Raw genomic sequence first — 21,128 nt, 5'->3', positions numbered from 1 at the left:
CCCAAATCCTTAGAGCTATATTTGGCTTAAGCTTCCTGATGCTAATTAAGTGCTGCCTCAAAATGAGGAATAGCACAGCAGGCAAGGCTGGAGGATGGGATGGGGCATCCCTGGCTTTCTCAAAAATGGAAGTGATTGAATTTCTGATGCAACTAGGAAGGGCAAGGAACACTCTTCATGTTACTGTGCACAATGAAGCTGAGAGAGAAATCAGATTTAAAACTCCTTGCATGGGAACACATGACTGCATTCATAAAAACTGCTCTGAGTTGGGGAGGCAATAAATGAAGGATCCAAGTCTTCTTCACCAGCTAAGAGCAAGCTGGCTGCATGACTGAGATACCAGAGAGCAACACACTGCCTGCAGTCCAGGTGTTACTCCTTGTGGTCAAGTACAGAACAGGATAGTGACACGTTCCTTGGCAACAGCTGATCAGACACACGATTACAATCCTTTATATCAACTGAGAATTACTCCGGAATACTTACGGTTTGGTCTGTCAGTGGTGGAAGCACAATTTGTTTTTCTATTTTGTTTAAGACTAACTTCCAGAGCTCTTTCAAAACCCGTTTCAGAACTGTCTTCTCACAGATTTTTGCAGAGACACTTAAACTGGAATGAAACAAAACCACAAACCAGTCACCAAAACCAGCATTAAGGCTTCAGAGGTGCTCTGTCATGATCAGATTAATAGCCATTAAGGTTTAAATTTTCTCTACTAACAAAAAATTCTCAGTGGCTAAATTATTTTGCAATATTATCAGTAAATATTTTTGGTAAAAAGACTTTCAGATGACAAACTCATATAAATCTCCACTATCTAATTTAATGCTTAGTATATCACTGATGCATATTTATTGAAAATGCAAAATCATAATGAGTTATAAAGTTTGATGGATGACACAATTTAGCACTTCCATGCCCGTAAATTGAAGTTGTAGTATATAATTTGTTTATGTCTGAAAAATAAAGAGCAACTGTCTCTCTTGTTTTGTATTTCTACTGGGATGTAGAACTGGTTGCTGACAGCTTATACAAATTCACAGCTACTGTTTGGAAGCATTTATTTCTATATCCTGACATGTCTGAGCAACCTTGCTATCTATTACTTGCAGTAAAATTTAAATTTTGGACCACCTTTTCCATCTTCACTTTGAAAATTTTTGGCAAGGGAAAACCTGCATAAGGAACCAAAGGGGTGTGTAACTTGTGACTGGAGACCTGGTGAGTACAGGAGGAGTGCCAGGCTGCCTGTCCTCACAGCCACTTCCACCAAAAGGCCACTGGTGTTTGACAAGCACCAAGGACATCAATGCACTTCCAGATGTGCCTGTGCTGCACATGGCCTTTCAGAACTTGTCACTGCTGAGTGATGATAGCATAAGTAGGCTTACTTACAGAGGCCAGAATGAGTTTGGAGGATCCTCTCAAAACTTAGCATTTTACCAAATGAAAAAAAAAAATCAAGCTGCTGCTGGTTTTTGGTGACACAGAAATGCATATCAATAAGCAGTAGAACATTGAGTACAAGCCTAGAACAAATGTCAGACAATTTCAGTATGGGAATTACTTTTGTTCTTTTGTTCAGCACAATCTTCAAAGCACAGCCTGTGGAGGAGAGACTGTGCACAAGCTCATTTTCAATGACTCAAAACATGACAAGACGTGGAAAGACAAGCCTGTAGCTTATGTAAAAATTGCTCAGTGTAAGTAAACAGGTTAGGCAAGGCATTCTGCACACAGTGAATACTAGAAATATTAAAAATACTATAGAGTGCTTCCAGGTATCAACAGTGCTTCAGAGTAAAACCCAATGTGCCTGACTGCAGCATCCAGTTCCCAGTCTGCCACACTTACGTTTTGTCCAGGGAATCCATGAGAGGCCGAAGTACAATCTCAGCATCAATGGCTGCACTGTTCTTATTGGCTGCTGCATTCCCATTTCCTCTCATTTGATTCAGTTCATTGCTCATTTGTCTTACACAATCTTCAATAACAAACTGGAAACTATAGGATGGGGAAAAAAAGGAGAGTGAAAGAATTCTGTGAGAAAAAAAAATGATGGGTTTGCATCAGGTTCTTCAACAAGACTTAAATATTTTCTGCAATGATGCAATATTCAAAGTTGAAGATACTGTGGTGTTACAGTCTGAAAATAAGTTCTACTGAGAATCATAACTCATATTAGCAATTCATGCTGTGTTTTGATCTTTTCAGTGCCTTGCTTCCATTCTACCACAATTTTCATAGCCTTGTAGGTGTGCTGAATACTTATTTTATGAAAGCAACAGATGTATCAGAATCTATAGGTTAGATGTGATTGACTACCAGCTGAGAAAAACTTACCAAGATTTTAATTTTGGTATGAAAGGACAATACAACCAGGTGATGATAAATAATTTCTCTCTTGATGGGTAATAAGAACCAAGCTTTGATATTCTTCTTGATGTAAAATAAAAAACTCCTACTGATTTTGCCCTGTTTGGCTCAATTTGACCTTTTCCAGATTTCACACAGTCAGTGACATCAGAAGGTTTGTTACTTCTTTGCAACTACAGAGTTAAAACACTTGGACTGTTTAAAATAACCTTTTGCAAAAAGTCCCCTTGCTTAGAAGCACTCAGACTCTTCCTCCTGGGAGGAATCTTTTTCACTTCAAGGTGACTGTGAACACATCCTTCCTCCTGAAGTTTGTATCTGCTCTGAAAACTGTTCTGGTTCCTAACTGATCTGGCTGAGTGTCTGACAGTCTTAAAGTGCTATTGATGTGATAATCTTTGGACAACATATTGACAAAAAGCAGAAAAGCAGTTAATCAGTCACCAGTTCAGAGGCAGGAAGTCTCTGCACACACAGTAACTTGGTTTTTGGGTTGATTTGTGATGGATTGAAATGGTTTAGGATTAGTTTATGAAGAAAAATGCAAAACAGAGGCCAAAAATATATGGGGCGTGTTAAGGTGAAAAGACAAATGGCACATATTAACTTGAGGAAAGTGAAAGAGAATTTACTGTGAGAGAAAAGAAATGATCAGCTGTTCCAGTGACGTAGCTAATTGTAAAAAGAACACAAACCTCCATGTGAAATCACTGGAAAAATCAGAAACTTTCCCAAATGCACTTGAAGTACACTTACCTAACACTTCAAAGTCCTGATAAAATCAACACGAGGCAGATTATGAAACTGCTCATGGAAATTCTTGGGACCAGTCCCTCCAACAAAAGCCAAAATAATGCATTGCCGTTCTTGACATTAGACATCTTTCCAACATTGTTAACCTCACAGACCCAAGCAGTAAACCGACCCATGAGGAATGTTCTAGCTATCTGGAGCATATCCTACACTGAGCTATTCTGGGTTTGCTTTTGCAGAAACCTAGTTGGCTCATTCAGAAAGAAGCCCTGGAAAGAAATAATATTCATGCACTGTCAATGATCCGAGAAGTAGAGCCTGGGAGCAAAAGTACAGCAAGACAATACAGCAAACTAAGCACACTCAGAGAAAAGCAGACTGTCCACCCAGGTTGCCCATTGATAGATTAAACAAGCAACTACAGACTTTGCTTAATGAGTACCACTACAGCATTAATCCCTCTTTCTTAGATTTCTTTCTAATTTGAAGCAAAAGTAACTTGCTAATTCTTATACCACAAGCACTGCTGGTACAGCACTGTACTCATTCAGGACTGCAGTGCGCACTCTGATTAATGAAAGGTTTTGAGGGTAAGGCTCAGTAGACAATTTTTGAAGAGCCACTGGCGAGCAAATGACCCAAGAAAGCCATTCACAATGACCACTTGAAGCAGGCTAAACACAGGCAGATATCCCTGGTTGAAGCAGGCCACTTGGAAAAAGCTGTCAGTCCCAGGAAGTAACATAATAAACATGGTCAGAGAGGGAAGTTTAACATAGAACATCAAGCAAGTAAAAAACAGTGACTTTGATTTCCAAAAAGCAGAACAAAAGCCATCAGCCTCACCTCAGTAACATGTCCATGCCCACAGACGATGTTCAGTTGTCTTTACAGTGAGGTTACTGTTATTTGTTTCAGTCTAAACACATACACACATAAATGCACACCACTCCACCAGGGCAGGAGCAAGCCATGCCTCAGGACATCCAAATAATCACCCAGACTTCATCAATGAGGAAGAGTTTTTGAGCAGGATATTTCTCTAAGGTATGCAGTGAAATGAATTTGTTACCTTGCAGCATATGTTACACTGAGTTCATCCAGTACATTGCTAAGTTTCACCTGAAGTTCTTTTAGAACAACACTAGCTTCAGGATCCAACTGCAAAGAGATAAATAAGATTATATTTTATTTATACACTACATTTCTGGGGTTTCCATTACAATCAATGAGTTAGGAATTGTATGCAAAGATATACTGCACTATGGAAAACCAAATGTGGAAACACCTGCTGCAGCACAGAACTGCTTTAGTAGGCTTTGAAATACAATTACCATTAAAAAATATGGGAAAATCTTTGATTCCAGTAGTGAATATTCATATTGCTAGAAATCAAAACTGTGCCATTGAAAAATGACTTTCTGTGGGACTGTGGACAGGGTGTAGGCAGTCACAAGGAGACAGCTACATTATCAGGCCAGTGGTATTCAATAAGGCACACAAGAGAAGGATGCAGGAAAAGTCAGTGCTCATGTTAAAAGTAATGCAGATGCCTTCATATTTCTATTATTTTTGTACATTTCACTACTGTTGGTATTTTGTTTTGTGATTTGCACTGAAGTTGTTTCCATATTTCATATGTTTCCATAATGCAGTATAAAATTAGAACAGCCAGCACTGAAAAAATGGCTTGAAGACTATCCATGCCAATTCTACTGACAGAGTGTGTGGGAAGGGACTGTACCAAATTTCAGTGCTGCTGTTTTGAAAAGCCATTAGGGTAAACAAAATTCAAGCAACACATTCTGATGCTCTGATAAAGGCTTTCTAAACATAGCAAGAAAGTTAATGCAGGGTAGAAATATGTTTTTACATTTACAGGGATGAGGATCCATGCAGAGATATTTAATCAAAAAGGTACCCTATTGATATTGATCAGCTAACTTGTTTATTTGCTATGGATTCTCTTTCAAATAAAAAAAGAACAATTTTTTTATCTCCCTGATCATTAGCATTCAAGAAAACTAGTTACAGCCCATTCTGGGATAAGACAGATGATCATCAGTATCAACAGCTGAATGTGAATTAATAGCTGATGTTCCAGGTCTTTCAGCTGCTTACATCACAGTGTTAAGGAATGATTTTCAATGATAACCCTTAATTCGTGGACTCTGTTCTGCAGCAAGGTCAGGTACAGATCTTCTGACAATTTCAAAGGACACTGCACATTTAGAATACATAATCAGGGCTGTTCCTATTTGTGTTTTTATCTTTCAGCTGTATGAATAGTGTTTGGTGCTTATTTTCCTCTGGTGCTCCAGATCACTGTCGTGCAGTGGTGGAGCAGGTCAGTTCTTTTCTGAGACAAGGGGAAGCTGTTGGAGCACACTGGATAATTTACATGAGACTACACAGCAAAGCAAACTGAAATAGATCCAATGATCTACTGTGTTTTAATCTTAGACAATCCTTTATCTCCTTAGAGGTTATGTGTGGGTTAAAATCATGGAAAATCGAAGATTTCAATACAGGTTTTAGCAAGAACATGAAGTAGGTGACAAGGGGGAATTACCACACATCCTTTAGAAGATACTCAGTGTTGTGTAGTACTCTTCTAATCTGAGAAGCTCCTATTTTATTTATTACTCTAAGTACTTACTGTGACAACTTACTGATTTAGTTTTGAATTACTTTGCATTGAGAGAACTTCTGTTGCTTCTGTATATCTTAGCAGTGTTCCTGGCAGATATACTTTGACAGTTCATACACTTAAAGTGCTTGCTTTCCTTCATATGAAGAGCAGGAATTAAAAAGCTAATTTTACTGCAATGTCTATATTAGTAAAAATTAGGACTTTACTATCAAATGCAAAGATTTTTCCAGGAAGTGCATTTCACCAGAGAATTATACTGTCTTCTTTGGGTCATACAACCCCCAAATTTAAGACCACTAGAATATAAACATTTAACAAACACTGAACACACAAGCATTCACACTGAACATGGTACATGTCAAGGAAAACAAAATACCAGGCAAGCAGAAGACTCAAAATTTCTTAGCAGATCATGCACAAACTAGAAAATCAACTTGTTACTGGGCCTACAGGGGTCAATGTAGTTACTTTCTATCAGAGGTTGTTATGATAACCAGAAAACACAATGTATCTGTTAAATTCACCTGGAATTGAACTTAGTCCAGCCAAAACTGAATAAATGCTAACGCCAGATTGTGGACATTACACACATTATAGAAGGGTGCATGCAACTGTTCAATACTGTAGAGGCTTTGTGCTCACAAATTGCATGAACGAGTTTGTGTGTGCACAGCTGGAGGCATCTGGCAGGACCTCCAGCCCTGTGTGTACACATGCTCATGCTCATCGATGAGGAGGCACGGGGAGGAGTGTGACACAAAGAGGTATGCGGGCTCCCGGCCAGGTGCTCCACACCTGGCCATGGCGGCATCACTAAGAAGATGTCAGCAAGATTTTTAAATGCTACTTCTCTTTAGGTACTGGAATATATGGTGATTTGAGTGTCTCACCAGAACTAAAATGTGCACTTTTCATTTATTTTATCATGTGTCTTTTGTGTGCTAATGATTGTCCTCAGGCACCATCCAAATATGCCTCAGCACGACCTGCTGCTTTTTCCTGATATGGCAGAGCTAAGATGGAAGCATGGAAGTGAGACCAAAGGCAATGCTGATCAGCATCTGAGATGATGTCACAGAGGGAGATACAGACATGAAAATGAAGTATTTATGGTGTTGGGGAGTTCTCTTTTTCTCTTCGAGTCTCATTTGCTTCTTAGAGTTTTATGAAGAAGGAATAAAAACTAACAAACTTCCCTGAACATATTTCAGGAAAATAAAAGGAAAAGGCTCTACTTGAGCAGATTATTTTGGGAAAAGAACCCTCAACAAACCAACAATAATACCCAGCTCTGAGTGTCATTTAGTGTACCATATCTCATTTAAGCACCTAAAGAAAATAGACAACTAATATATCCCTTGGACAAATGTATTCTGGGTTCCATCAACAGCTCACAGCATGTGTGGACTAGCCTTAAAATACATCAGGGTAGGTTGCTTAGGTTTTAAAATTGGATTTTTTAAAGGAGCAAGCTTATTTCAATAATAATGTGTAAATCATACTTTTCTATCAGTTTTTAATATTCTTGGCTTTTCTAGGCTCATATTTCTGTTATATTACCATGTTCTTAAATAGCAGAATTAATTTCTACCCACAAGGGAATATACTCATAAATTTGTTGGCACACTACGTAAGATTATGTTGATTATTATCTTATCAAAGAGATAATTAGAAGTTTGACTTTTTCTGGATGCTACAGAAAAACTGAGAACACATTTTCTGAACAGCTAAAAAATGAGAAATATTTGAACATCATAGTTTCCAAATCTGCCTGTCTAAAACTGAATTTTTTTATACTGACAAGCTTTGGAAAAGAGTTAAAAATCTGATGAATTTGGCTGCTTTCGATGTGTTAGATGGGGGTATTCCCTGCTGTAATTTAATGTGTGCTAGTATGGACATCATCTTGTTAACTGCAAATTTGGTGATGTTTCTGCAGGAACCTACAGAGATGTAAATTACTTTTGCATGAGTTAAATGGAACCTCTCTAAATCTGAATTCCATTTAGCTGCAATTTCACAGGTCTATTTACTTAGTTTCCTAATGGGACCACTTGGTTACTTCTGTTCAGGAAATAGTTTTACATATTTTCTGTATATCTAACAAAAATACAGACATTTATCAGCTCCATCACTTTAGTGGTTCTGTCTCTGACAGACATCACTCTTCCTCCACCCACACATCTCACACCCTTGGGACAGTGAGATGTGACATGTTTGGCTGCCACTGCTCTGAGTGCACTGAGAAGCACTTGGGCCTCTGTAGAAGATATAAAGATGGACACCTCAGAACTATTCTGGTGAAGTCTGGTCTTCTGTCACCCCATCAAAGTCTTTAAGCCCACATATATAGTCCTACAGGAATTCCTAAGCTTTATATGTAAAGTTGAAACTGAATTTACCGAAGTGGGAATATGATTTATCTACAATTAATATAATATTGTCATACATAAACAATCTCCTTTTGCTTTACACATTTTTGTTTTTTTAATCCTAATTACTGTAACTGATTTCTGCCATGTTCTGTCATCTGGTATAAAACAACATAAGCATTGGCTTCTCTTCTTTCTCTTTTATCAGCTTCCAGCTTGTCAGACATGAAAAAAATGTTTAGTGTAAATGTATGCATTCCTTTTGGATGAAACAAACAGGAGCTAAACCAAAATTCTATGATGATGATCTGTTCCCATGTTTTTGGACTTGATTAAAAAACCCTAAACAAACAGTGGGTTGGATGCACTTTACTACTCTTTCTCATGGCAGACTGTCCTCATTGATATGATTTGTAAGTACCCTCCCTGCTTTGCTGCAGAGGAGGAGGACAGTTAATAAAGAAGCTCATCTTGTTCAGACTATTTTATTTTAATGGTGGAGGATCTGAGAAATCAGTTTTTTCTCTATTTATAGAGCTCCCTGCCTGCAATGTGCAATAAGCCTGCTCTGAACAGAGGGACTGCTGCTTGATTGTGGTTATTTTGACTGCACAGTTTGAAAGACATACTGCTCACAGTGTGACACTGAGGAGATTAACAGCATTTAATTTTTTTTAGAATTAGTTTTGCTTCAACTGAAATAGGTCTCATTATTTTGCTGAAAATCATCTGACTTTTATGCCCTCCACGAGTGAAATATTAAACTGTTTTTCCCTTCAAGGAAACTGCTTACAGATTTTATTGCTGGCTTTGTTTCTAATAAGTACCAGTTCAATAAGCCAAATTGGCCATTAGTAGTTGTGCCTTTGGAATAGTGAGGGAAATAAGTATTCAATTTGAGGACAAACATTTTAATGGCATTTTGATATGGGTGAAAAAAAATTGAACGTGACTGTACTTTTCTTCAAGAAGTTGCCCTAAAAGTCTGAATGTATTCTTAAGATCTCTTCTCTTACAGTGTGAATCAGAGATGCACTTAAGGCACCCTAATGAAGGGATTATAGGAAAATTTATCCAAATCGTCTCTGTGGGTTGCATGTTGCACTGTATTTGTAGAAAACTCTGCTTTGATACCATAACAACCTTAATAATTCATCCTCATTAACATCAAAAGGAAACCAAAAAGGATGAGAAGTCATAAGAACTTTTGACAGAAAACTGCTACGAAAAATTCCTAATTTAAAAATAAGGCATATAAGGCATTAGGAGCAAATGAAAAACTAATGTTTTCTTTTGGAAAAGAGGACTTTTAGAGAAGCAAATATTCTGGTTGAAAATAATTTGATGGAAATAGACATAAAATGCGACTCAGCTTTCCTCTGCCCTTGCCATTACCCTGATTTATGGACATTTACCTGTTTTCATGAATCATGACATTGGAAATTAAGATTGGCTCCAAGACCTAATAAAAAAGTACTTTGCACAGAACATAAAAGTGTGGAGGACAAGATTACTTGTAATATTCAGAGAGGGAAAAGGGTATAATAGGAACCACAAAAACAGCCACCACTTGTGGATGATGAATATCTGTTTTCAAAGTTTGGTAAGAAATTTGCAGTGACAAGACTGCAGAAGTTTATTTCCTGTTTATTTCCTGGAGCAGGAAGTATTTTTGCTCTTCCTGGCTCAGCAGAACCTCCACTCCCTGGAGTGACTCCGTAGGTGCATCTGGAGGCTGCAGTTCCTTGCATGGCATTGGGGGACCCATCTCACCTCTGCAGGGTCCCACTGTGCATGTGGAAATACGAAATGCTCTGTTTTCTAGTTTTCTCTGTAGTGTGGCCACACTAGATCAAACTTTTGTGAATCTGTCAAACTGCAGTCTCAAGAAGAAAAAGGATGATGTATGCATAACTTATTTTTAGAGCCAGCTACTGACACTATGGGTAGGATCTTCATGTTCTAACCACTGCTTCTCAACAAGCAGACAGGATTTTTTCTATGGCTTGAAGATATGTTAATATCTTCATCATGTTTCAGAACAGTAAAGACTACAGTCAACAAGGTATTGAAGCACTGTCTATGTCCTTTTACTGCTGGACAGGACTTCAGGCACTTTTAATCTTCTGAAATGAAAAAGGGAGTAAAGCTGAGGATGTTTTGAACTGTTGAAAAACAGCTCTTGGTGCAATGGTATCCTGAATACAAGCAGGACCTCAGAAACTGAAAAGTGCACTTAAAATGTTTTATAGATTTTTTTAAAAAACTCTGGAAGGCTTTGCACTATCTGCCTAGTAAAACATTTTGGTTTAATGTCAACTGAATGCCCAAGCATAGCTCTTTTTGATTTTAGATCATAGGGAATTACACAAATGCATCAATGGAAATAATTAGAAAATGTGGCTGTTCTTAGCCTTAGAATATGGTCAGGAATAATAAAAGATGCTTACTATCACAAACCTCATAAGAGAATCTCTCTCCTTCTTTCTTCTGCTCAGTGGATTGCAAGTCAAAGGCATTAGACAAAGACAATGACACATTACAGACAAAACGTACCAATACATAAAAAGCAAAGTACAGTCCAATACAAACATTTAAAGAAAGCTGGCACTACAGATTGCAACACAAAACACCCAGTGCTGATAGAACATTACAGATCATTAGCATGTGTCTGTGAGTTATGTCATTCCAGTATTTTCAGGACAGTAAATGGGTCTCGTAGACTTTTTTTTAAACACTTTGATTTTCTTTTCAAGTAGAAATGAAAGCTTTGACTAGGCTGCAAACATGGTGCTAATGATCTCTAAGGAACTTGGAATGAACCAGGAAACAGATATAACTCACCTCCTTCCCTCCCATGGACTCAAACATTTTCTCTAGCTGCACTCTTAGTTGCTGAATGTTGTTCATCAAGATACAGGCCTACAGAGAGAGCATCAAATGTGAGGTTGTGCACAACCAATTCTTCAGCAGCCCTACATTCATAAAATTATAGAATCATTAAAGTTGGAGAAGATTTCTAAGACCATCTTCGTTCATACACTGTGTTTTTTAGGGGAACTTCCACTGCTGCCTGTCCTTCCTCCTTAACTGACCCTTCTCTCTGTCTGCTCAGCCCGTGACTGCCCACCAAGGGCACCGCTGCCCACAGGGAGCTGGATTCCATCTCCCAACCAGCTGCACAGGTTTCACATTCCAGAACTGCATGTCCTGAGCTATCTGAGGTAGTTTCTAGTCATACTTAATACAGCTGCATCTGGTACTAATGCAAGTAGCACATCATCATCATCCTGTGGAGAGCAGAAGCAACAACGGTCAATATGCTTTGGGAGTGACAACAGGCTGCAGGAAAGGGATTGCTGCATTGTTTGCTAGACCCAGTCTTTGCAGAAAACTGACAACACTGTAACACAGATAATGGCTGATGCTTAAGTATTTGAATAAATCAAGAAGCCATTCGGTTAATAACAGAATAATACTTTAGAAATATGCATTTTTGCATTACTTGAAAAGCTGGTGAATAGATCAGGCAATAGAACTCTGTAATCATTTTAGTCTAGAAATGTGGCTGTTTAAGCCCATTTTTAAAAGACAGAACACTGGGCAAAAAAGCCACTATGCAAAAGACAGCAATTTCTGTATTTATATAAGGTTAAAAGCAAATCATTAATAAAATTAAGGAGCTAGTTACAAAAGTAATGCAAGAAATAATCCATTACTAGAATCTTGTGTACTTATATGACATTATATGCTGGTTTGTTATGGTGCAGATGAAGCAATCAGACAACACTTACTAAAAGAACTGTGGCTGGCCAAGGCCAGTGTGTTCTAGTGCATGACTTGATCAATTTAGACACTGAAGAAATGCATTTCAATAAAACAGATATAGCTTTTTTTCAGAAAACAAACAAGGTGGTGATGGAATGATTACAGTGACTGATACTTGTTTGTACCTTTCAAGTTAATAGCATGTTCCAAACATGATGGGATCAATAACATGATTTAGCTTTAATTATTTATGCATTACTCTCATAGAAATTTGGTGTCAAAGTCTTTCTCCACTGAAGAAAAAAAAAGAAATTTGTTCTAACTTCTTACCAATTAGATTATTCCTTCCCCGTGAAGCATGGTGCTTATCCTACAGAATGCAGCTGGCTTTGTAGAGCTGAAATGTCACCTCTCTGCTTATCTCTTGAAAAATCCACAAACCCACTTCTATTTCTCCATCTACCTTCTATTAATTTACAATCGCTAAGATTGTATCCCTCCTTTCCTGTACTATCTCCTAACTTCTAATAAATGAATTATTTTGGAAATTTTCTGCAAGATCACAAACCATTAATTATGAGAATTATGATTTGTGATAGGGGTATAAGTAGCTGAATATAACATCCTGTTCCTTTTGTTCCAAACAAATGCAAATGCCTTTTGCAAATGCAATAGCTATGAGATAAATACTTCACAGTGAACCAGTTTCAAAGTTTCCTTTGAGTCTGGCTCAGGTGGCTCTTTCAGAGCCTAAGCCTACATTGGCTCAATGAAAACTTTGTTGTTGTTGTCAGTAAAGAACATTATTTAAAAACATTCTCACTGTCTTTCACTATTGCCTACCCTTCAGAACAGTCTGTGCAGCAGTTTACAGGAATCAGACAGATGCATGCAACAACATGTAAAAGTAAGTGGCAAGTACAATACCAGAACCCACATTTGTTTGTAAATGCTCACAGGAGGTGGAAGATGAGAGGCTGTTTTTACATTAGATAAATATCTTTACAGCATCTTTGATACACTTCTATTTGAACAGTTTATGTGCACATTTTGTAGTGTTTAATAAGATTACTAAAAGTATTGACTGGAGAAAGAATGCCAAATTCCAATTTGAATCATAAAAAGTATTTGTTTTTCCTCTTCTACCAACTTTAATACAGCTGAACATTTATTGCAGCTGAAATTAATTGACTTCTATTAAGACAAAAAAATGTCAGGCAAATTCTGTGAAAAAACAATTATGTCCCTCAAAGGCATTTGATACAATATTTGGTCTAGTGGAAGGTGTTTCTGCTCACAGCAGAGGGATGGAAGGAGATATCTTTAAGGTCCCTTCCAATCCAAGCCATTCTTTCATTCATAATGATATTAATTTCATCTAAAGCCTTAATAAAGATAGGTATATGAAATGATTTCAGAGATTATTCACTCCAACAATTAAAAAATCCCATTGTATAGGTCAAAAGACTACACAAGCAGACTTGATGATTCAAGTCTAACTTTATTAGAACTAATTTCTTCTAGAAAGCAGTGAGCTTTATTTAATTTTAACATCAAATTCACAGGAACTCCAAATATTTTATATTTAGCTGCAGTGGATGTCTTTATAAATTCTATTACTGTGTGTATGTTGGTGGCCTCCAGACCATCACACTGCCTCAAACTACACAGAGCACTGGCAGATGTCATGCACGGGGATGGGACACGAGGACAGCTGAGATCTGTGACGGGCTAAGGGCTGTACCATTAAAGGTGAACAGTCTGAGGATGGGGCTGCAGTTATTGATCCGACTGCAGATTGGTACAGCTGAACAAAACACAACTAAATACAGCAGATATTGTGCTAAATGCTGCCTGTCACGGGAGAACTAGCTGTGACTGAATATCAATAATATTGAAAATCCAGTTCCCAAGAGTATTTTTTTTTTTTTGGTCTTGTTAAAGTACTGAAAATGTTTCCATCCACTCAACTACATCTTTAGTGTCCATATCTCATTTATTTCTGAGTCCATGGCAATCTGTTCCTACTTTAGGGACTCCCTTGTAAGCAGCGAGTAACAGCAGCACAACTTTCTCCTCCCCTCTGCAGGGTGAAACCCAACGAGTGGCAGCAGCAGAAACCTCCACACACGTTCCCTGCACAGGGAACAGTGATCTTAGAAACTCTCCAATGCACAGACTGATACAGAGAGCCAAGGCAATGCAAAGTGAAAACTCTAAACACAGAGATTTTCTTCTGTTTGAGAAACAAGATGAAGATACATTCCCCATGTTCACCATAGTATTAGGCTGTTATCCACTGCATGTTTGTAGTCATCTTTTAATTATTTTATAACTTAACACTGAAATTATTAACTAGGATTTCTTAACTGATTTCAGTCTTTGCAGCTTTTACACATCACTGTAAGCAGCAATGAAAACATGCTGAACTCCCTCCATTCATGTTTTTTCATATGAAGAAGTGATTACATTTTCAAAAAGTACAGTAAGTCACTTAAAGGTAATTTCTGAGGCAGAAAAAAGCCAGAGCTTCTTACTCACCACATTTTCTTTATCACAATAGGAGCTGAAGTAACTTGAAATAATTGCAGCATACTGAACAAGTACTTTGTTGATAGTCTAGAATAGGAGAAGAGTCTTTAAAATGGTGAATTTCATAATGTAAGCCAACAATAATAAAAGAAGAGGTTTGTATAAGCAATAGGTTTTACAGGTGCTTACACACATAGTATATTATATTTTTTAGATATAATCAATCCTGTGAGTACATTTTCAAATCCCTGCACAGCAGATGGTGGGTAGTTCTTAATGTAAAGCAATCTTCAATAGCAGAGATAATTTAATTTTAGCAGTACTGTTTTTGAGAAGCACAAAGAACTCTACTTCTTGCAATGTACTACATAATTAATGGAACAGCAGAAAGCTCAAAAAATCCTCCAGGGTGACAATACATAGACTAGAAATATAAGACAAAAGGAGCACTGTTCAAAGCCTGGCAATATGAGTTACATTACAACAACAATCACGTAAATAAGAACTCTGAAAATGGAGAATTGTTGCAATGAAAGAACAGAATTAAATGTAAATGTGAACTTTTCTAAAGCCAGCAGGACTATAATGGAAATTCAGAGCTTGTAAGGAAATGTAACTATCCAAATAGAAGGCTGGCAGAGCTGAGTTTATCAAGCAGCAAGTGAGTAACTACCACCTCAGGACTTCAAACAAAAACACTTTATTGCCACACCTTGAATTTTCCTTCACTTGCACTGCCTAATTAGCTAATTGCACTTCAGTGAATGGCTCAATTCATGGAACTGCAATCAGTTCTTAGAAAGATAACAATTGATACATGCATAAATGTATAAAATACACAAATATGAAATGTCAGAGAGGATAGAATTTCTCAAATTAGTAAACCATTTTGACAAAGTAGACAAAACCCAGCCTTAAGCCACAGACAGCATGTCTTTCTGAGGATCCCAATCAGATAGACAACACTGATTCTAAAAACCATTGGAATCACTTAGCTTTTAAGTACATGGCAACACAATGTCATTCTCTCTGAGGCTTAGTTGAGATACATTGACTTTAATTTACCTTTGCAAATCTTCTCATTAAATGAGATAGTGCTTCTGGATTAGGACACTCCAATTTCTTAATAATCTCAAAGCTTTGATTGAGCTGTGTGAAGACATCCACCACAGAACAAGAGAAAAGGGCATGATCTGATGTTTGCTGAAACTAGAGAGAAACATTCAAATGTTAATATTTGTTCAGAGATCAAAACCGTATTCATTGATTCTTATACTTGAAATTCCTCCTAGAATCATAAAAAGTAATAAAGGAAAAAAGAAGTCTCCCTGATAATACTAAGAAATGCAGCTTTTCACTTTTCTGATACTTTTGAACCTCTTAAAAATAAAACCAGAATTTTTGCTCATGACATCATTATCACACCATAGGTTAATGAAATGATACCATGGAATAAATTCTGTGGGGATTTAGGCAGAGGGAATTAGAAGGAATTAGAACAGGAATTTCTCTACAAGGTATCTTCCAAAAGCTGTAATCTCTTGATGTCTAAGAAGGATGTCGTGGGACCAAATATAATTCTGGTTTTATAATAATATATGTCTTAATACTTTATTTATTGTCTTTAAAAAGTAAAAGCTCACCCCATCTTTTTTGTCTCTTTCTAGTGCTCCATGAAGAAATTCCATTGAGACATCCTCATTTTCATCCAGCCACTGAATGACAAATGGTTCAAACCACCTGAAAATTAAAAGCAATGTAAATAGGTAGATTTCATAAAGATCACAAGAGGACAGATGTCATACTACCCAGCAGTTTGGCACTTTCTGTTTTCATATCTTTTCTAATTGCCAAAGACTCCAACAACCCTGGAAAAATTTTTGTGACCAAAATGCTGCAGCTACCAAAAGTCTTTTCAGGCTTCAGTTTCACAATACTCTCACCGGTGTACCCTGGTGGTGTAAAATTAGCAGTAGCCAATTCTTGACAGTGAAGCATGAGAAGTATGCACCTTCTATCAATATTGGCTCTTTGGTAACATTTATTTTTATTTGTGTATGAAATAACTCATGCATAACTATGTTTTAGTAAAAATCACTGTGTTTAATTTTTCTTTAATTTATTTAAAAAAAATGTAATGACAGGCCTCAAACCTTCTAAGCAAACCAGCAGACTTGGAGAACATTAAGGATAGCTCATATACAAGGACAGGACTAGAATATATTTATTGCAGGGAGACAGGTAAAAACAAAATCAGCAGCTGAGTGTTAAGCAATCCAGTAGAGAATGATTTCAGTAGTATATCCCATTAGCATTACAGCTTTATCCAAATTTGGTTATAAAACAAATGCAGGGATCTGCAGCTAATAGTGCTGCTGCTCCCACACCTCATACCTTCCTCAGACATTTTCTGACCGAAGCATTTGTCATGTCTGAAGACCTGGAGCTGCAACAAGAAACCTATGAAGTAGCTAATTGCACATTTAACACCTGGACTATTTCACTGGATAGAATGAAGAACTAAAGAGAAGGAAGTGCAAAAGACAGCTATTGGTGCCACACACCTTGCGATCTTGCACAAAGCTGAGCATAAATATTTGACCAAAATAAACCTTGTGCAAAGCCCACACCCAGGGAAGCCTTCCTGAAACACCACTTACAGAGAGTATTCAGGCACTGCATCCTTGAAAGCAGAGAGTTCTCGCACATATTCATTATAAAACCATTTCACTTTGAAGTGCAAATTCATATAATCTGTGCTTTTGCATAATCGCTGCTTTTCATGTTCTGTAATAGAAGGAGTGGAAATAAAAGCACTTAATAGCATTCTAACAGTAAATAACATTCTTGTGCCTCAGTGCACTGGTGACATAATAATACAGGACTTGCATTTTAAAGCATAATTGGTTTGATTTTTCTAGAGGTAGTAATACCCACAGTTTCAATTTTCAGGATCTGAGTACCCTTAGGAAAAACAAAACAAACCAAAGACCAAACCACAAATTAGGCTTTTCCCCTCTCTTCACTGCAGTGAGAAAAATCTGCAAATTTGCTGACTTCCCTTTCTTTATATCCTTCTTTGACTGTTGGAAAATGGTTAAGAAGCTTTTGAGTGTCAAGCTAGAAAAGACAACCATAGCTGCGTAGTATCCAGAGGAAGCAACAGCTATAAATGCCAGTCCTACATGAATCTGTGGAACCTGAAATAGGAGAAAACTCTACTGCTCTACAGCCATCTGATTTATGGCACAAGTAAAAAAGATTCTTTAATAGAGTGTTTTTGAAATTTTTTAAATGGACTTCACCTTCTCAATGTCCTTCCATTTTCCACATACTGAACATGCAGAGGGAAGTGGGTGCCACAAGTCATGGAGCCACCTGTAACCACTTTCTGCATGTTTAAAGTCTGATTTGATTTGTTTGGAACAAATATCCATCTTTCTTCCAGGATTTTGATCCTTTTTTAGCTTGTACACTATAGTCTGTATTGTTCACCCAGCCACTGTAGACCTGGACAACTCCATCACTTCTCTCCCTTAGCTAAGAGACACTTTTGTCTGTGCTCAAATCTTTCATTTCCCTCCCCCTCAGCATGAAACCAGGGATCCATAAGTTTTGGGCAGAATAATCATACCTTTGTTTGCTGCTCACAGGTTCCTAAAATCTCTACATATCTTATCAGTTTGAGGTGTCATGTCACTTGCACATTCTTCCCCAAGCAAAAGAGTAATTTCTTTTCCCAGCTCCCTTAAAAAATGACCTCATACAAGTACTCAGCAGGAATGATGCTCTTGTGTAAATATTATGTATTAAGAACTTACCAATTTCAAACCTCCTTTTTGCTCCTTACTTCTGCTTGCTTTGCAACATAACTTTATGCAAATCTCATATATTTGAATGGGAACCTAATTTTCTGTAACAGCAGGAGCATCCATCCCATCCTCTGTCATACACTGGATTCTCTGTCAGTGAAAATGCACTGAGAACGACACGTTCTGTGTGTTCAGATCTAGCCAGGTACATGAGAAGGAAATGTTTAATTTTATTATTATGCCAAATCAGCACTCCAGTACTACACCATGCCATCTGATGAGTGTTTCACATGCATTTTATTATGCAGTGAAGTTTTGTGCAAATCAGCTTATGAAGGGTCCCTGTGGGGGTTTTTTTGCCTTTTTAGTATTGCAGTAGTATTTTCACCTTCACTGCCTTTCCATCGCACTCAAGAAAAAATTACTAAATCAGTTTCTATCTAAATACTGCATTTATTCATCTACATGCTACTTGAGAGTACTACAAATTCTCCCCAGCACAGTATCATTGTTACTAGCATTAAATAGAATCCCAGAGAGAAAGATGTTGCCTTCTCTTATGGTTCTGAGGAAATTTTTTTTTAGGTAGCAGGTTTTTCATAAACTATTATAGAAAGCTAGATGACAAAGCATTTGCTCTATAAAAGGTTTTGTTACCAGGTAGACCAGTCTTTCACTGAGTACAATTATGCTATTGCTATGAAATTCACTGCACATCTGCTGCTTAAGTCATTGTTGAAAATCTATCCTAGATTGCATCCCAAAAGAATGGAATTTCTGAAATGAATAGCACTCTTTTTTTCATTCAAGCTTTGCATAAATGGCTTGTTAGATTATACAGTGTAACTTGAGAATGTTTGCTATAGCATCAGAAACCAAGGAAATGCTTATTTCAATTTTTAAAATAAGCTACTGTTACTAATTGGCAAACTTGTCCAGGAGGGTACAACTTACACATACCATTCACTGATATTCTCGTTTTAAGGTTAAGATTTAAAACACATTAAAAATAGAGCACAAAAGTAATTCATGAATAATTGAACTTTCTTCTGCAGGCTGTTATGCCTTGTAGAGAATATTTAAAGAGCTTCCCAGGATATTATTTCTAGTTACATATAAGTGAAAAATGCATCCAGAATTCCAACATTAATGTATGAGAACATCAGCAAACACTTCACAGGACATATGAGGTCACTTAGTATCCAAGCATTTTACCTCTTGAGATCATATAAAGCAAAGAATAGAGCAAACAGGTGCCCATATGAGTCAGCAGTGACAATTTTAACTGGATTATAGATGGGTTTATCCATGGTAACCATGGATTTTGGTTACAAAGTGCAGCAACATCACTGTAGGTGTTCTGAATTTTGATTAGGACCAATAGATTGCTTGCTTAATTTCTGAAAAACTTGCACAAACTAATGTAAATGTAAGCCAGTACAGGATACTGGATGCATTTTGGAGATCTATTTTCCTGGAGGAAAAGCTAGTGCCATGTTTCCCTATACAGATATACCCATTTTGGGCTTTCTGGAAGACAGATATTGTAGTTGCACAATAGAACCTTTTTTAAAAAAGTCTACTCTTGCTGTGCAAAACTATTGTACTACTGAGTCAGTCTGGAACTAAACCTGCCAGTTTTGTGCAAATGTACTCCCTGAAAAGATGATGACAGAAATACCTGAACATCCTCATGATGATTCTAGGTAAGGCCATCTCCAGTATAGCAAACCTAATGCTGATAATATTTTTTATTTTGTGCTGCTCCTTTTCTGACACATTCCTTGTAGTGCAGCATATTTTTATAAGCATCTGCTCATCTAATAAATTTTATAAAGAGGTAATGTTCAGTTCCCATGCTGTATATCACTGTGTCACATATCAGTGAAAACATACTGATAAGATTCTTGTAAACAGTAACATCTATCAACTTTAGTTGTGTGTATGGGGCACTTTATCTGCTTTTAGGGATTGCAGTTCCAGTAAGTGTAACTTTTTTACACTGTTGATGCCACTTGGGGTGGGGGGAATATCTCCTTAGGGGTGATGCAGATGTGCTTCCACAGGCTTGCAGCAACAGATACTGTAACTGCAACCACAACGAAAACTGTATGGAATTGTTCCATCTCACTGGTACAAATCACAGAGATGGGAAATCCCTTAAGAAAACATCCAGTAAGCAACAGCATTGAAAAAAAAAAAAAAAAAAAAAAAAAAAAAAAAAAAAAAAAAAAAGCTCAAATGTTATTTGTATAACCAAGAATGAAGAGAGATTGTTTTTAAAAACAGGGAATGCATTAATATATGCAAAAGAACTTGGTGTGATGAAGTGAGCACAGACCTGATGTTGTATCAGGCACATAATTTAAATGCAGGCAGAAGTTCTGTTAGAGAAAAATTCATAAAGAAACATAATAGGAATGACTATAATCCAAGTTACTTTCCTCACAGGCCTTAACCAAACAACAGTACTTTGGAATCATATTTTTGCTCATTTTTCCAGCAATTGCTGAAGACAGTTGAGATTTTCTTAAAGCAACAAATAAAAGTCATAATGATGACTCACTAGGCAGAAATATCTATATGACACTAAATATCTGTATGATCACAAACTGGAATAGAATCTTGTTCACTACAGAATGCTTTTTTCTTTTTAATCTTGAGGTAATAACATTACTCTGAGCTTCCATGTAATTTTTGATATGTATTAGTTGCTAAAAAAGGAAAAAAGGGTAATCCAACAACCTTCATAAAAGATGAACATGTTAAATATTCAGATAATCAAACTGATGTTTTGTTCAGCTTTGATTTTCCTTATCTGGGTACAAAAACTCAGAAAAAATTGTTTTTTCTACAGC

The 21,128-nt window shown here is 37.1% G+C and overlaps 1 protein-coding gene across 2 annotated transcripts in view; it reads right to left on the bottom strand.

Moving 5' to 3' along the window:
- Nucleotides 1-21,128, bottom strand: part of UNC13C (unc-13 homolog C) — a 125,976-nt gene that overhangs the window by 19,025 nt on the left and 85,823 nt on the right. For both annotated transcript variants that reach the window (XM_066328460.1, XM_066328461.1), the window contains exons 18-25: nt 17,119-17,245; nt 16,102-16,198; nt 15,524-15,667; nt 14,468-14,545; nt 11,003-11,080; nt 4,206-4,294; nt 1,859-2,008; nt 490-613 (exon numbers count right to left, since the gene is read on the bottom strand). In XM_066328460.1, coding sequence (XP_066184557.1) covers nt 490-613; nt 1,859-2,008; nt 4,206-4,294; nt 11,003-11,080; nt 14,468-14,545; nt 15,524-15,667; nt 16,102-16,198; nt 17,119-17,245 — 887 coding nt within the window. The remainder of the gene's footprint in view (nt 1-489; nt 614-1,858; nt 2,009-4,205; nt 4,295-11,002; nt 11,081-14,467; nt 14,546-15,523; nt 15,668-16,101; nt 16,199-17,118; nt 17,246-21,128) is intronic.

This window comes from Sylvia atricapilla, chromosome 13 (assembly GCF_009819655.1).
Source record: "Sylvia atricapilla isolate bSylAtr1 chromosome 13, bSylAtr1.pri, whole genome shotgun sequence".
Lineage (NCBI taxonomy): Eukaryota > Metazoa > Chordata > Aves > Passeriformes > Sylviidae > Sylvia > Sylvia atricapilla.
The sequence above is the reverse complement of the archived record's forward strand: the minus strand, read 5'-3'. Positions and strand labels throughout refer to the sequence as shown.